The sequence below is a fragment of the Podarcis bocagei genome (assembly GCF_964188305.1).
Source record: "Podarcis bocagei genome assembly, chromosome: 5".
Lineage (NCBI taxonomy): Eukaryota > Metazoa > Chordata > Lepidosauria > Squamata > Lacertidae > Podarcis > Podarcis bocagei.
This window is the reverse complement of record NC_138129.1, coordinates 24,165,260-24,183,044: the sequence shown is the minus strand read 5'-3', so window position 1 is coordinate 24,183,044 and position 17,785 is coordinate 24,165,260. Positions and strand designations below refer to the sequence as shown.

Below are 17,785 nucleotides of genomic sequence, written 5' to 3'. Positions count from 1 at the left end.
TTTTTCTTAAAGCCGCTAAGCCGTTAATAGCCGCTAAGCCCCTAATAGCCGTGCTTCGCAAGACGAAAAAACCGCAAGACGAAGAGACTCGCGGAACGGATTAATTTCATCTTGCGAGGCACCACTGCACCTTGTTGTCCAACACAATACCACCACTGGTTGATTATTACATTATTATAAGTTTACAGTAAGTAACACCCCAGAAACAATTCCATGTATTAGCTGCAATGATATTAAAGTGAACAAACAAAATCCTGATGCGGTGCTGGAATTTACTCCAGAAATAAAAGACTAAACACTGCAGATGTATTTGATATTATAGGGGCCAATATTTTTAAAAAGCTTAATGTTAACAACTCAGTCTTGTGGATTGCAGGGTGGGAAGGTGGAGAGAGGAAATTAATTCAAGGGAAGACAGAATAATGACTGTACATTGCACAAGATTTAAGGTGAAGCTTAGATTCTTCATGACAGTGAGTTCTTATTTCTATTTTTTCTGTATTTCAATAAAGCCACTTTCCCTTAGACCCAACTCTTCCAAGTTGCATTGTGGGAGCAAACTGGGAGAGGAAGATTGTAATGTGGCATGAGTATCGTGCACTTCAAACTGCTAGTCTGACATAGCATCACAGTGTCTCAGCTAATCTTATTTTGCTACATGAAAGACCCTTGATGCTCAACTCAGAAGTGCAAGCCATTCTTCCTTCTATAAACTTCACATCTGAACTGTGCTTTCTGTTTTAATACACTTAACAGAAGTTAATTTAAATGGCCAAAACATGAAGTCACTTATTCAAGGCAACCCAAATTGGAACTTGAGAGTTATTAAGCTATCAAAACACTAGACACCCACATACTCTACCTAATTGAGAATTATGCATAATTCCAATGCCTGACTACACTTATCTTAACATATGTAGCTCCAACAAAATTCTGTCTTGGTTCTAGAAACTGCCACCTACACCAGATTACTAACGTGTGACTGCTGTTAAGAGCTGCTGATTGCATGGTTTCCCTTACATTCAATATTTTGGAACCAAATGTGCCAAGTGTGAATTATTAATATCAAATAATTCAGCTTTTCTTCCTCTTGTTTGCTGAAGCTGCTAAGAATCTAGTATTCTGTAGCTAAAAGGTAAAGGTAAAGGGACCATTAGGCCCAGTCACGGACGACTCTGGGGTTGCGGCGCTCACCTCGCTTTACTGGCTGAGGGAGCCGGCGTACAGCATCCGGGTCATGTGGCCAGCATGACTAAGTCACTTCTGGCAAACCAGAGCAGCGCATGAAAATGCCGCTTACCTTCCTGCCAGAGCAGTACCTATTTATCTGCTTGCACTGTGTGCTTTCGAACTGCTAGGTTGGCAGGAGTAGGGACCAAGCAATGGGAGCTCACCCCGTTGCGGGGATTCGAACTGCCAACCTTCTGATCGGCAAGCCCTAGGCTCTGTGGTTTAACCCACAGCACTAATGAATAATAAATTTTGAAAACTTTTGATTTTATTGCTGGTAACCAATTAAGCTTTAAAAGTTTTTAAATGATCTACAGAATGCAAAACCCATATTAAAAGGTTATACATTCCGTATTCAATGAGTTAGAATGACAACCATTTTCATTTGTTCATTTACTATATTTCTACCCTACCAAAAAGGTTTGTGATGGTGGCCCACAAATAAATTCAACCAAAAAAATAAATTCAACCAACCATTGAAGCTCCAATAAATAGAGGAATGATACAAAGTCAAATACAGTGGTACCTTGGTTGAAGAACAGTCCTGTTTAAGAACGATTTGGTTTACAAACTCTGAAAAACTGGAAATAGTGTCTTGGTTTGAGAACTTTACCTCAGTCTAAGAACAGAATCCAAATGGTGGAAGGGCACCGTCAGCAGGAGGCCACATTAGGGAAAGCGAGCCTCGGTTTAAGAACGGTTTTGGTTTAAAAACGGACTTCTGGAGTGGATTAAGTTCGTAAACCGAGGTACCACTGTACTTGTTTGCTTCTGGGCACAATTTAAAGTGCTGGTTATGGCCTATAAAGCACTACACAGCTTACATGCAAGCCAGTTGAAAGACAATGCTTGACTATTAAACAAAATTGGGGAAAGGAGCTAAGAACAGAAATTGAAGCAGCAGTTTGGAACAAGCTATAGACAAAAAAGCCTTCCTAAAATCAACATCATACAATGGAAACAGAATGGATGGGCAATTGCTTTCCTTAAGAAACTAAGTGATGTATCCGATATGGATGTTTTTGTTGAAATATGGCACCCCTTTATAAAATGTTCAAATGACTGGCAGCCACCAATTACATATATAGTTTAATGGGGGAAATTGGCACATTTGTCTTCTGTTCTGGGGGAGTAGGTGGGAGAGGAGAAATCCTTTGGAAAGATAATTATCATTAAGCCAGACTGTAAGCATATGACAGACGAAAAGCTTTAAAGGGATGCTTTACTAGAACAGCATGAAAAGCAGTTAACAACTAGTTCCTAAGGGCCATAATTCAGAGGTAGAGCACCTGCTTTGCAAGCACAATGTCCCAGGTTCAATCCTCAGTACCTCCAGATAGGGCTGGGAATGTCCCCTGTCTGAATAGTCAAGTGAAGACACTATTGATCTAGGTGAACCAATGGTCTGTTTTGGTATGAGGAAGATTCCTATGCTCCTGGCTGGTAGATACATAGCTGTCAACCGTCCCTTATTTGGCGGGAAACTCCCTTATCCCAGCTCCATGTCCCACTGCTGTCCCTTACTGATGATGTCCCTTAAATTTCCCAGGTTTCAAAGGAAGCAGCTCCTCTCCCTCCCGGCCAAGGAGGAGGGAGGCTCCAACTGTGTTGCTTGGCTACGTTGCTCACCCAATAAGGAGTCTAAGAACGACTGGGGGGGTGGGAACTTGTATGCCTTGTGCCAATCAAATAGACCACGTTGCCCGGGGACTCGCCTTTGCTCAGCACTTCCCAGCGGACAGGTGACGGTGGTTTTCCTTGCTGCATCCCCTTTACCAGGTTGCTGCGCTGTGGGAACCACCGCTTGAGGCTTCATTTGGCTGCTGGCTGGGCTTTCTGCCTTTGGCTCGGAGGGGCTCAGAAGCTGAACATATCTGTGCCTGAAAAATCCCTTATTTTGGCTGCTGATCCCTTATTTTTGAGGCTGCTGGTCTCTTATTTTCAAATCTGTAAGTTGACAGCTATCGGTGGATGTGGCTGTGCTAATAAAGGAGGATGCTTGCAGTACAATGCTTACAGAAGATGATAGATAAGCTATCCCTTGCACAGAGCAAAACCATTACATAATCAGTACAAGGAGGCATGCCCCTACAAGGCAGCAAAGTCTCATTTATACCCAATTATTTATGTTCTCCATCAATGGAAGTGAAGCAGCAATGAAGTGCTGAATGGTTGGACAGATTAATGCTCATCTTCTTGAGTCAAATGCCTAACATCAATAGTGCTTTATACGCTAATTATTCTCAAACGGAGCAACTTTTTTCTAGGTAAGAATATTCTTCCAAGTGAATCGTCATAGCTCTAACATCAAATAAGGCTATTTTCTAAAATGGCTTACCTTGTTTAATGATGTACAGTACTAAGGGCCAATGCAATGACAAACAAAGACTTCTGCTATCAAGCAACCTTCAGCTCTCCCTTATATAAAATACCAGGTCGATAATACTTTGCCTGTGACTGTAACCCAACTACACATTTAACGGATGTCTTCTGAGGCTCCTATATTTAATTACGCTCCGTTTCAGATCTCTGATTTTACAGGGAAAATAGAGCCATTGCTCTAAATGAAAAATGACCAGTGAAAGGTTTACCGAACTGAAGCATTTTAGCTTAAGTTTTCTACTGAAACTTTGGGTAAAACAGCAGCAAAACATCCAGCATAAGGCTTCTAAGATCATATCAAGTTCACAACACATACATAGTTTTACATTCACTAGCGATCTGTTACCACTACTAAAGATGCAGTCCAGTGATAGTTAAAGCAATCTGTTTCCAAATAAAATTTGTGGTCATTCAGTAAGTCAGGCTCCCATCAGTAACTTCTGTAATGAAATGTAGAGCGAAAGTACAGATAGGGAAAAGGGTGGAAAGAAGCAAAGGGTTGGGTCCCATAGAGAGACTTCAAAATATACGGTATCTGCTGAATCCAGACGAAGTTGTTTCAGAAATTACAGGAGCAAAAGACTAAAAACCCACCCACCTAGATTTATCTGCAGAGAGAATATAGGGCACATTACAGAGATATAATAAATTTCAGCTACAGCTGAAATTATGAAATCGGAAGTGAAAGATCCACTGGTCTGTCAAACAAAACCCATCTTATCTGGAAATCAAAGTTCATGGTGCTCAAGGCTACTGCTAATGCAGAAGTATTTATTTCTATGTCAATAGTTCAGGAGGAAATGCTGCAAAGAGCCTCAGGTCCAGAATTTAGCATGGAAATTATTTTTAGCCCCTGGACCAACTAGGTGGGTGAGTTCCTCTTAGGATAAAGACAGGCAGGTGTGGGGAACCTATGACCTTTCAAATGTTGCTGGACTACAACTCCAGTCATCCATAGTTATTGGACATGTTGGCTGGAGCAGAGGTTCAATAAAGTCTGCAGCTTCACAGGTTCCTCACTTGTCTTAGGATGTGTCTTTCTTCCAACACTGAGTAAACAAAACCAGCCCCAGCTTAAACATAATTAAGAGATATGGTTTCTAGGTGAAAGGGTATGATCTACAATCACACACATCCTTGATGCTGGATGGCAGAAGTGTTTCTTCAAGGTTCAGGGGACAAGATGAAGAATCCAGTATCAGTATATTCACATAACAAGGGCTGGGGGTGTGTGTGGAGCATATCTCCTACTATATCTGAATAGATTGAGAAACTTTGGGCCACAGTAGCTATGATTAAGCTAACATCTTACGAAAGAATAAACACAAACCAGCCTGACTAGTTTATGGGAAAATATGTATTTTGGGTAATGTTTCGGAACAAGTTCAATGATAATGTCTACCCCTATGCTGCTTTCAACATGCTGTAACAGTAGTTCTTTATGCTCTCTCTTTGGTTTATTCATAATAATAATAATAATAATAATAATAATAATATGATATGCAACCAGACTGGATTGCCAGCTCTCATCTTTTAAAAATGAGGCACAATTAATCTGTAGCATATTTTACAACCTCACAATGAAACAGAAACATTAACACAGATTTGTTCTGAATTACATTCTACTCTTCTGAAGACAGACTTTCAAAAAAGTGGATGAACATGGGGCATGTATTATATTTAGACAGCTAGATTTGTATCCAAGATTCTTTTGAAGGCTCAGGGGAGCTTACAAAGACATCTATCTAAAATATGCCAAAATATTTTCTAAATATAGCATAGGAAGCTGCTCTATACCAAATCAGATCACTGATCCATTCTAGGTCAACACTGTCTGCACTGACTGGCAGCAGTCAGAGTCTCTCTCTCTCTCTCTCTCTCTCTCTCTCTCTCTCTCTCTCTCTCTCAAATACAATAGCCTAGGGTTATCCCAATGAAATTGGTTAGCAGCAGATTCTAGACAGACAAAATTACTTCCCTGCAGATCATTAGGTGCCCCAAGTCTTGGTGATGGCTGTCAGATTAGAAAGGGATTAAAGACAATTGCAAAAAAAAAACAACAGGTCAACTATGAGCAATAGACACAATGGCTACAGGACTCCTCTGTGTTCAAAGGTAATGTGCCAATGGGTATAAGATACTGGGGAACAATGATTGAGGGGCAGGGGTTTCTGGCTTCATGCCCCAATTGGATCCAGCTGGCCACTGTAGGGAACAGGATGCTGAACTAGATAAAGTAGACATTTGGTGTAATCTAGAAGTCTTACTGCTAAAGGCCCGAAAATCCAATATAACCCAGATCTTAATTCTGCCCCCTCCCGCACACTAAAATCCATTGATTGGAAAAAAAATATGTTTTTGCTTGGTACCCAACAGATAGGAGTGTTGGTGCTTCTGCTGAGGGCATTTCATAACTGCCTAGAATTACCTCTCCCTTATAGAGGCTGTTCGTACTTTGATGGAAAAAGTACACAGAGATAAGCATCAACAGATGATTTTACAAAACGGCCAGGCTGATTTGGGAGGAGGCAACACTTCAGGTATGGGGTGCTATCGGCTTTCTGAATTGTTGCTCTAGGATACTCCTATTCATGCAGGCAGAAATAAAAAGGTTTCCAAGAGCGCTTCTGCATCATTTTATCAGAACATAAAAGGCCAATCCAATCTCTTGACTACCCAACAGATCAGACATGGCGAATCCCCTACTGTGAGCAGATGCCTCAGTATGCCAACAAATGATGCAATGTTGCTGCAGGAAAATCCATGCCACAGTACACTGAAGTATGAACTGGAGCAATAGGACACAGGGGAATCATTTCTGAATGCAGAATTCAAAAAGTTACACTCCAGTGTTTCACATAGCATTCCAAGAAAAAAAAATGTTGCAGAAAATTCTGCTCTATGGTACTTGAATTTTTTTTAAAAAAAGAATTGTTAAGATCCACCCAATTCCTTCCTACCAGTTGTTAACGCCAGTCATGAAATACGAACCACTTTGATGATATTAATGACCTCAATTCCATTGCATTTAAAATACCATTTAGTTATACTGATTATTAAAAACTATTTCCCCAAAAGACTGTTACACAAGGCTGATGAATTTTTACAGCTAAATCAATTTAACTGAATGTGAAAGGAACATTACTGTAGGAGTGATAAGGTGAAAAACAGAGCACTTGAAGCAATTTAGTGGGGCATAGCACATACAGACTCCGCAGGCTGAATATTGCACAGGTCACCTTGCCAAGAAACAATTATACCAGGAAAAATTAATACGGCAAAGGTAACAAGCTGTGCGAGGCTAGCGTACGAGCCCAAAGCTGTTTTAAAGCAATTTTAATAAGGAACGTTCACCAGACTGTTTTGTTGGAACAGTTGTGATGGAAAGGGCTACAACCAACTCAGTGGCAAAGCACACTTTACATACAAGAGGTTCAGGTTTCCACCCAAAGCATTTCCAGCTTAAAGAATTCACAGCAATGCTTCTCAGAGAAGATGGTGCCCTCTTTAACTCGCGTTGTTAAACCATTCCCTTTGCACACCAGAGCAGTAACATCTCTGCTTCTCTGCACATAAATCACAACTCCCATCTGTTACTCCCTCAGTTCCATATTTCCCTAGCCTATAGGTCCCTCTGAAATCTGTGTGGGCCGATGAGTGGGCTCTTTCTCTCCCATTCTTACTACTACTCCTTGCTGGCGTAGTAACAGCTCACAAGGTTTTTATTCTCCCAGCATTTCACATACTGAGGGAGACTCAGGTGTGCACAGGCAAGCACTGTAATAATAATTACAATAATAATTGTACAATAATTACAATAATTGTAGTTCTAACAGCCTGCGTAAATGGAGCCAGCTCCACTCTGCACCTCTGAATCCAGGAAGAATGTAATGTCTGCATTACAGCAGACATAGTGACACAGGTATTTTTACCACTTCTGATTGGCTTTGATGGACCTTGCACGAGTCCTGAAAAAACAGAGCTGACGTCACATCTGGGTTCGGCACACTGTGCGTGCGAGCGATTGTGCACATATCCATCGCGCCTAAAACAGGGGTTGCCTATACAAGAAAACCTAAGAAAGAAACCCTAAAGAGGCATGGAAGACTGACTGCCTGACTCAAGGGCGGATTGCCTATCCTAGAAGATAGCACCTCTGGCACACTGGCCAGAACCCTGAACAAGATCTACCTGCATGGCAATGTTTTTGTTTCTGCAGGTTCCATTCCTTCCTGCATGTCTGGTAAAGCTGGGGAATGACTTGTAACATCTCCACTTGGTGTTGTTTTAAAGCGACAGGAGGCAGACTACAAAATATCAAGCGACGACATCATTTCCTATAGGCTAGCTAACTGAACCCATGTACAGTGACTGTATGGTGAACATTTACCTGCCTGGTAAATTACCTGCCTGTTGAATTTCTTAGAGCCAATCCACACACTACATGGCAGCTAATCCAGGTTAGCCAACAAGTGGGTGCTCAACAGGAACCCACAGAAGAAGTTACCTGATGGGTGGCTGTAGGATACACCCATTTCCAGAGGAGTCCAATTCACACATATTTTATGGGCACTCTCAGATGTGTGAAGTGGCCTCATGAGAAGATACTGTACTGTACTGTAATAATAATAATAATATATTATATTTATACCCTGCCCATCTGGCTGGGTTTCCCCAGCCACTGGCTGGCTTCCAACAAAAGATTAAAAAACAATAATGCATCAAATATTAAAAACTTCCCTAAACAGGTGTCTTCTAAAAGTCAGATAGTTGTTTATTTCTGTGACATCTGATGGGAGGATGTTCCACAGGGCGAGCGCCACTACCGAGAAGGCCCTCTGCCTCGTTCCCAGTAACTTCGCTTCTCACAATGCGGGAACCAGCAGAAGACCGTCGGCGCTGGACCTCAGTGTCTTAAATATCTGTCTTTAATATTCCTGATCAACATTGCTAAGGGAGAAAACAAGTGTTCAGGTGGAAGAACAACACCCTACCTTTTCACAACTCAAGTTTTCCATTAAAAGCTGTGAAAGAGCACCCTCTTTTGGTTAAATGTTGTCAATGTCATGCACTTTAGCAATATGTACCATCAAGAACATTTTTTCATAGGTTGCTTTTCTTTTTGCAAAGTTTTCACTCTCAGGTATTAAACACAAACTTAAAACTGCTGCAGTAAAATTCACAACACAATACAATTGGCTCACATGCAGCTTAAAACAGTAAATCAGACTAAGAGACAGCAATTTAATCTCCATACTAAACCCCACACCAACCTACCTGCAGCATTTAGAAGTGAGATAGGATAGACATCCTGTATGTTTAGGGTCACCAAAATGGCATTCATGGATGTAATGGGTGTCCCTGAGGCTTCCCCCTGGCACCCATGAAGCCTCTGAGCCTCCCTGCAACACTTAACTGCCCCCTTTGCTCTGTAATATGTACTTTAAATGTTCAGATTCAGGTAGGTGTTGGTCTGACACAGTCAAAATAAAAAATTTAAAAATAGTCCAGTAGCACCTTAGAGACCAACTAAGTTTGTTCTAGGTATAAGCTTTCATGTGCATGCACACTTCTTCAGATACAGTGAAACAGAAGTCACCAGACCCTTATATATAATGGGAGGGTGGGTGGGGGTTTTCTGAGAATGTTTGCTTTTGTCAAACATTATATAAAATAAGACTGTGGGAAAGAAATGATCGGATCACAAAGTAGTAGAATGGAATAATGGCAAGCAGGGGAAAGGGAAATACATTTTAAATGTACCCTTATGCTTAAAAATAAATCCTGCAAGTAGGTAGGCTAGAACCTTTCTTATCTGCTTTTTTTTTGGGGGGGGGGTTGCTTGCTTGCTTAATTTTGCTGGGCATTTGTGAACATTAAAAACACAGTACCCACCATTTAAAGCTTGAAGTAGCGAAGAGCATTCTAGCACTTCATGTGTGGTCTAAGCTTAAGTATAGGCTATAAAACAGCATGCTTAGGTTATTAATATTGTTAGTATAAAGCTATTTAAGAAACACAAATTGGTGGTATCAACTGCTCCACTTTGCTCCACAGCCCCAGCATAACTGCACTTATTTGTGTGCTTTAACATAGGTTTTAGAGATTACAGCTAAATGGAAACATCTGCTTTCTACTTACAGGACCTGACTACCACAGAAGGTAGAGAGAGACTGCAATATACTGCATGTACTCAATAAAATGGTTTTTGCAAAACACTGTTCAGTTGAATAACCTCATGGTCCCTCCCAACTGTACAATTCTATGAAAGTTTCATTTCTCATGTTATGCTCCCTCCAGTGGTGGAAAGGAGCATTTTTCAGGAGAATGAAGACCCACAATGAGACAAAAATAGACAGCTGAACTTTCATTTTCTATAACCTACACCTGGATGTAGATCATGCTGTAATATCATAGCCTAACAATGAAGCAGACTCAGCCCAAATTCAAAGAACACAAATGAAAAATACATTTTTAAAACATTATTTTCTTAGATTCACAGAGGTCAGTTTTCACTGATCACATCACAGTAAGCAGGTATCACAGCTAGCCTGCTTTATGTTACAAACAAGTCAAACTTGTTTTTGATTGAAAGAACAATCCTTGATTATAAGGATGCCATGCCAAAGTAGCAATTACTAGTAATTCAAGTATATGAGTGAATGCAAACTAGGAAAACCAACAGTATGTCAGAACAGCAGCTGCCTGCATTCTCATTATTACTCTAACATGAAACCAACTGGCATATCCTAATCACAAACGTCTGTATGGCCCATATAGATTCAACAACCATCCTCTGAATTCCCTCAAACACCAGGCACCTGCTGACTCAAGATTAGCTAGGCCACATAGACATTATATCCAAAGCAATTCGTGTTCTTGCATCATTTCATGCGACTGATTCTATTAATGCAAAACACTTCCCTTTTCCCTTTACAGGAAGAGGCTGCTTCTTAGTACATAGCTGAACAAAGTTCATTTTCTCTTTTCCATCCTGTCCAGCCTCCTGCCACTCACAATGCATCAGAACAGTGGATCACAATTTAAGCTTTTTATCCCGTATGGAAGAATATTTATCACCTGAGATTTAAGACATGGTTAGGCAACCCAAGGGCTTGGACATGCCACTTTTCCCTCTAACGCCACGTCACAAATGGCTTTGCAAAGTCCCCTTAGTTTCAATAGAACATTTCCCCCCTGTGGCAAATGTAACGGGCAAGCTCCCCGCTTTTCAACTCTGAGAAGAGTTTGCCAAGCAGTTTCCCCAAGAATTAGGAAATGGTTTCCAAGAATGTTAGTCTCCAGGAAATACTGGGGTTAAATTCCCCCATGCCTACGGTAGCCTAAGCAGCCAGTCAAGAATCCAGGCTCCAGTGTCAGTCAACCAGGATGGCCCCACCATGGAAGTGGGCAAATGGTGTGCCAACATTTGAACCGTGCACCTATTTCTACTAATACACAAATCATGATCCCATCCATATTTGGGGAAGCTTCTGACTTCTGCTGCTTAAGCACACGTCATGGCTTCAAGGTTTTCAGCCTTCCCTCTCCCTCCTTCCACCAGTTTCTTGCGATAAGCACTTCGAGATAAAGCACCTGGACCTATGTCATTCCACAAGAAGGTTTATGGCTTCTCTGCTCAGTCCTTCACCTACGTTCTATTTACATTCCATTTCTCATTAACATCAGCTCAGAAACCCTGTGATGCTCCCAATGATGTCGTCAGGAGCACAATAGGGTCCGAACACTCCTCTTACCAACTCCCTTCCTCAATTGGACCAGAAAGAACTTCTTGAAACCTTGGATGGTGCATGTTCCAGAGACCGCCCCACACTTTGCCACTGCCTTGTAAGTTCTGGAGGAAGAGTGTGTGTGCCATCAACAACAACCCCCAATATGAGTAAAATCTAAATGTGAAAGAGCCTGATCTCAGCTAAAGGTTTCCAAACTGAGAAAAATTCTCCAAAACACCCATTCAAAAATTTGTTCCCTGTGGCTGCTGGCATGAGATGGGTATCACATTGGCTGTCCCTGCTTTAAAGCTTAGAAGACTGCACTTTATTATAATGAAAAATGGACTTACTCTTCATTGTACCCTCATCTTCTTCATCTTCAGCATTTATGACCATTGTTCCCAGTTGTGACTCTAACGTGTCATTGTATTCTATCATGGTGTTGATGCCATCACTCATTCCACAAGCAGCTCTGATTGTACCAGTCTCTTGTCCCTGTGCCCGCACCATGGTCCTAGCGTCAGTTTCATCTTCTTCCTAAATAGAGATGCAAGAGATTAAAATTTGAATCGGACTAAGCAAGGTATCAGTATTTCTCCAAGACAATGCAATTAGAATTGAAAGGAGTGTGTAATGTTAGTTTACATATCTGATTGTAGTTCGTTATCAGTTAGTAACAGTTTCTTTTCAAAGGACAGCAAATATTGGACAGACAGCTTTGAAGATCGAAATCTGCTATTTAGTCAAGTTATACATTACCAGCAACAACACAGGAATGTTAAAAAAGCTTTGCAAAAAAAAAGTTAATTGCAGAAATTTTAGAAGTTGAAGTAAAATTATTAGTGCAAACAAATGTTACATAATTTAGCAACAGATCGTAATGCTGAGATTCCACTTTCCTGTAACAAATATTTTAAGTTTCCCTTCAAAATACTGATTACAATAGAGGATAGCATTTTGGCAGAGGAAGCACCACACAAAACTGTGAAATTACTTGATGAAGTCCTGAACTTATGCAATCCTTCCACAAAATGGGCTTGTATGCTGTGTCAGGTTCCTTGGAGGAAGGACAGGGTCGAAGTGTTAATAATAATTATGCATAATATTACGCTTATTTTTGTTCAAAACTGTCTCTTAACATTGAAGTCGGAGATTCTAAACAGATGCATGTTTTTAATTTGCCAACACGTATCATCTAGAACAGTGGCTCCCAAATCTCCAGGAAAAAAGACTTTGGCAATCCAACCCAGCATTGAACCCAATGTGTTTTGACTACAAGTGATTTTGGCTTTAGGCATGATCCCCAGAACGTAGCCCCCACATAATTTGAGGTCTAACTGTATTTCACTACACTTTTAGCTGTATATAACAGCCTTGATGGCTGTTTTCTACTTCCTTTGCTTTTAGAGTCCTGCTGTTTTTTCTATATTGCACGAAGATGGAATTTTATTGTTGCGAACCACCTTAGGGGCGCCGAAAGGGGATACATAAACTACTTCCGTAATAAAAAAATAGTCTAATGTGAAGTGAACAAGCCCAAATAAGCTACAGCAAGCTGCTTGTTCCTCACTTTCCTCTCTTCCTCGTCCATAGCCAAGAGAGAAATTCAGGAGGTCTCTCCTCTGCTTTTGCAGAACATGCATTTCCAGTTTATGCATTTTTACAGAGCTATTTCCCAAAGCATCTGGAAACCACCAGGTAAAGGGTGGCTTATTTGGAAAATGTGTTTACTGGTTTTCTGCTGGTGCATTCTGATATCCGTTTGAAAAAGCTGTTTATTCCTCTGGTCACATCTGGTCCCAACTCTGACCCACTTGGGCAATTTAAGGTCATTTCTGTAGCTCTCCAGAGTCTTAGGCAGAAGGGCTTTCCCAGCCCTGCCATCCAGGATCCTTATATTTCAAGGATAGAAAATGTCCCACATGCCAAATGTGACCCCATTTGGCCCATGAGGCAATTTCCCCCAAAACCACACCCACCTGCCCCACTCCAACTGTCATGTGTGATGTCAGGTATGGGGCTGGTAAAGTTGTGACTGGATCAGCTGATTGTGCAGCTGAACTCTGTCCGGCAGGAGAGGCAACCAACCTGTCAATCACCTGACCTCTCTGACATCAGATGACAGACCTGACCCCGCCCACCTGCCAAAGTTGAGCCCCAACTCTGCTAACTTGAGCATAACAGGTATTGAACCTGGAACCCTTCTGCATGCACAACATGTACTCTGCTATTGATGAAGAGCCCTTCCTTTCCATTTAAGCAAGAAGATTCAAAGTCGCCTTGCTTGCTCACTATATTTCACCAGCTGTGGTTAGTTCCAAGGCCACTGACCTACTGAGGGACTTGGGCATAATTTTTTCAGAAAGCAGACTTTAAAAAACTGACACAGAAATTATGAACAGCCAACACAGCTAATATAGAGGTACAGAGCAATGCTACTACAGGAAGGACAATGGTTAAGTAATTTTAGCACTCACTGAATTTTCTTCATCATCATGATACATCTCACGCTGTTGAGCTTCCTGAATTTTCAGTTTAATATCCATTGCTTCATTAATCAGGTCTCGTAGGATGAAAACTCCTTTGGCATTTTTTACAAACGGATGCTAAAGAAGACACATTAAGAACGATGAACTTTGAACAACATGTAGCAGCAAAAGATCTTAACCCCGAGCTATGTTAATCCCTTTAATTCTGTTGATTTTGTAATGCAAGTTTATTCAAGCATGGCAGCCCTGCCCAAACAATGCAATCTGCAAGGCAAACGCATTTCTACTATGTTATGTTTAAATACTTCAATAGCTTAGGACACAAAAAGGACTACTAATGCCAAATGATCTGCCTAATTTAGCAAATGGGTGGAAAGTAGTAATTAATATGAATATGAAAGTATGCATGTTAGTTCTGATCTATACACATTTTTTATCAGCAACTGTACATATTGTTCAGACAGCTAAGATATAGAAGATTCCACAAAGCCTCCCCTGACTATGGAAATAGGAATTTCCTGAATGTTAATTTGAGAGCAAGCCTCAATGAACTGAGTTGCTTCTGAGTAAATATGCATAGGACCTGATATTTACAAAGCAGCTACACAATCACCAAGCACAGAGGTATAAGGAATCAAATATAATCCAATCCCCTGCCCAAGAAACAGTATCCTATACCCAAAGCATTCCTGATCAGTGTTCGCTTTGCCTACTGATAACCCCCACCAGGCAGGAACATAGTAAAGTAAGGTAAAGGTACCCCTGCCCGTACGGGCCAGTCTTGACAGACTCTAGGGTTGTGTGCTCATCTCACTCTAGAGGCCGGGAGCCAGCGCTGTCTGCAGACACTTCCGGGTCACGTGAACAGCGTGACGAAGCTGCTCTGGCGAACCGGCACCAGAGCAGCACACGGAACGCCGTTTACCTTCCCGCTATAAAGCGGTACCTATTTATCTACTTGCACTTAAGGGTGCTTTCGAACTGCTAGGTGGGCAGGAGCTGGGACCAAATGACGGGAGCTCACCCTGCCGCGGGGTTTCGAACCACCGACCATGCGATCAGCCAGTCCTAGGCGCTGAGGTTTTACCCACAGCGCCACCCATGTCGCAGCAACATACTTTATTCTTTAAGCACTGCAATCCAACTCTACTATCTAAAACGTAGAAGCACAAGATGATCAGCAACAAAACTGCTACAATGGAGGGGGGAACGGGGGACAGACAGGAAAACTGCCTGTCTATTTCTCCAACAGACAAATTATTTTATTTATTGCTTTAGATTCCAACAGATACTGACCTGAAGCAGCTGCGTGGCAGTGGCTCTTTTTTCTGGACATTTCACAAGACACTGCTTTACAAAGTCTGTGAATTCATCTGACCAGACTTCCGGCTTCCGGAATGTTGGAGGTGGATTTGTTGGAATCATGAAAATTGCCTGCAAACAAAGTATATATTTTTTCTACCTGCTGTTTACCTTATTTTTTTAAAAAAGTATAAATCAAACAATGACCACACTGAGAAAGATTTTGCAAGGGTCTGAAGGACCAAAGCTCTCGACGGTGTTGCACGGGGGATGGCTAATGGTGACCCCAAGCCAGAAACTGGAACCCTGAGAAGTGCCCACCTCCATCATAATTCTCTACCTCAGAGGACCTACCAGTGTTTCTTATATGCTTTTTATATCAGAGAATAAGAGAATATCTTTCAAGCCTGCTAACTGCAATTGTATTCAAACTGTACTCTGCATAAGCTGGGTTCAGAATCAAAATGCTGCTGTTCTCATGGAACAGCCTTTGGCAACTTTTCTTGCAGTCCCCTAAACCCCAGGAAGCCCTGTCCACTTTCCTCAATTGCTCAGCTGATTAGCCATCAGTTGGGTGGCAGGGAAAAGACTTATCAGCTTAGTGACTTTGGTTGTATTGGGATGGGGGCAGTTAAAAGCCTCCATTCTTCAGCAATCCCAGTGTATAAAAAATCAATGTACCCATGCTGTCTCAGAAGGCATGAAGTGTGTGTGAGTGTCTCTATGTGAAGCTTACTGAACACTGTTGTATAGAGCTGCAGTGGGAAGGAGGGATCAGCTGAAATCAAGCAGGAGATCTTGCACTGGTGGAGCTCCACTCATGTAAGGTTCTTCCATCCAATTTCAGGCAACCCTCTCACCCCCAACTGCAGGCTCCTGTATGACAAAACCTGCAATGTTCAGAAGTTCCTCCCGGACTCTGAGCAGAGGCTTTTTCGGGGGGGGGGGGGTTGAAGGAAAGACAGGTTTGTGCAAGCTGGCATCTGGTTAGGCAATCTGTTGATACAAGATCACTATATTATCCTTTCCTTTGGGGAGTTTCCCTTCACCCATTGTGAAATTGATGTTAAGAGCACAGGCTAGTTTGGTGCTGCAAGGTCAAACAGTTGATGTGTTGAGACAACCTCCTCTATACATTAAAATAATGTGTGACATGGTTACAGGGCCACATGGGCTAGGCCCTCCCCCACTGATGTTCACATCCTCCATGTAGGGCCCCTCACAACACCTGTTGAATGCAAAAGTAGCAATGTGCAACCTTGCTGCCCCACCCCCTCAACACATGACAGGGCACTCATAAGATCATGCAATGGCATATCTAAGAATTTGGATTCTCACATGTCCATTGAATTAAAACAGGACTTGTGGGTAGACATGGTTGAGATTGCACAGTTAAGTTCGGTTACCCAACGCTTACCCTCATCGGGTGAATATCGGCATATGGTGGTTTTCCTTCTGCCATTTCAATGGCAGTAATGCCCAGAGACCAGATGTCTGCTAGACAATTGTATCCGATTTCTTGAATCACTTCAGGTGCCATCCAAAAAGGAGTTCCTATCACAGTGTTCCTTTTTGCCATGGTGTCCTAACAAAAGAAAGGGAACCCAGTCATAAAATGAAGTGCAGCAATTAAAAAAAACAAACTTAATGAAACAGCCTTTACTAATCTGATGCCCTTCAGACCTTTTGTATTACAACTCCCATCAGTCTGTGTTGGCTAAGGCTCAGGGGAGTTTGTAGTCCACAATATCTGGCGGGCATCAGATTGGAAACAACTGTCGGAAAGGTTATCCAGAGAACATGCTCTCCATATCTAAAATGTGTTAGAACAGTAACAATCAAATGAAATCTAATTCCCAACATAGCTATTATGTTTCATGAAAAATAGACGTTACTTCTACATTACAGAATGTAAGTTTCACCATGGCTATACCATATTAGCTGATGGCCCCCATGCAAGTCCCTCAGGATCACAGAGCAAAACATGCAGACTGAAGGAGGACCAGCATCTTGCGAGGGCTGAATAAGTCACAGCATCTGTGTAAACAATAGTAGCAGCAGCTTCAAAACAGACCATTCAAGTAGTAGCTCAGCCTATTCCTCCCAAGGCGTATGTGGTGGGGGCTGCCAGCTAACGTGCACCAGCTCAAAGAAACGAGATACTGAAACACAGGTGGTAAAACATGTATAGACAACTTTTATTACTCACTGTGAGTTGGCCTGCTACCCCAAAATCCGCAAGTTTAGCATGCCCTTCTGTATTGAGTAGTATATTGCCAGCTTTGATGTCACGGTGTATTTTCCTCATGAAATGGAGGTATTCCAGCCCTTTGAGTGTTGATTGTATTATTGTAGCGATTTCATCTTCCATCAACTGAAGGAAGAAATGAACTACATTAACCGATACCAGCAACTAACTATTGCTAAGAGAGACTGCCAGTGTCCATTATAAATATACAAATGTGCCACCCACCTTACTACTCCAACTATTATTTATGCAAAGTAATTTGGGACTCCGTGAGAGAACTAGTATCTAAAACTTGTCCCTTTCCTTGTCAAACTGACTGATAATAAATATACAATAATTATCATTCATATATATATATATATATATATACACACACACACACACACACACACACACACACA

General features: G+C 41.6%; 1 protein-coding gene and 1 long non-coding RNA gene across 3 annotated transcripts in view; one reads left to right on the top strand and one right to left on the bottom strand.

Moving 5' to 3' along the window:
- Nucleotides 1–17,785, top strand: part of LOC308588379 — a 289,543-nt gene that overhangs the window by 15,301 nt on the left and 256,457 nt on the right. The gene's annotated exons all lie outside the window — the stretch shown is intronic.
- Nucleotides 1–17,785, bottom strand: part of STK4 (serine/threonine kinase 4) — a 62,319-nt gene that overhangs the window by 31,340 nt on the left and 13,194 nt on the right. For both annotated transcript variants that reach the window (XM_081196404.1, XM_081196403.1), the window contains exons 5-9: nucleotides 17,346–17,510; nucleotides 16,554–16,721; nucleotides 15,131–15,268; nucleotides 13,823–13,951; nucleotides 11,696–11,882 (exon numbers count right to left, since the gene is read on the bottom strand). In XM_081196404.1, coding sequence (XP_081052530.1) covers nucleotides 11,696–11,882; nucleotides 13,823–13,951; nucleotides 15,131–15,268; nucleotides 16,554–16,721; nucleotides 17,346–17,510 — 787 coding nt within the window. The remainder of the gene's footprint in view (nucleotides 1–11,695; nucleotides 11,883–13,822; nucleotides 13,952–15,130; nucleotides 15,269–16,553; nucleotides 16,722–17,345; nucleotides 17,511–17,785) is intronic.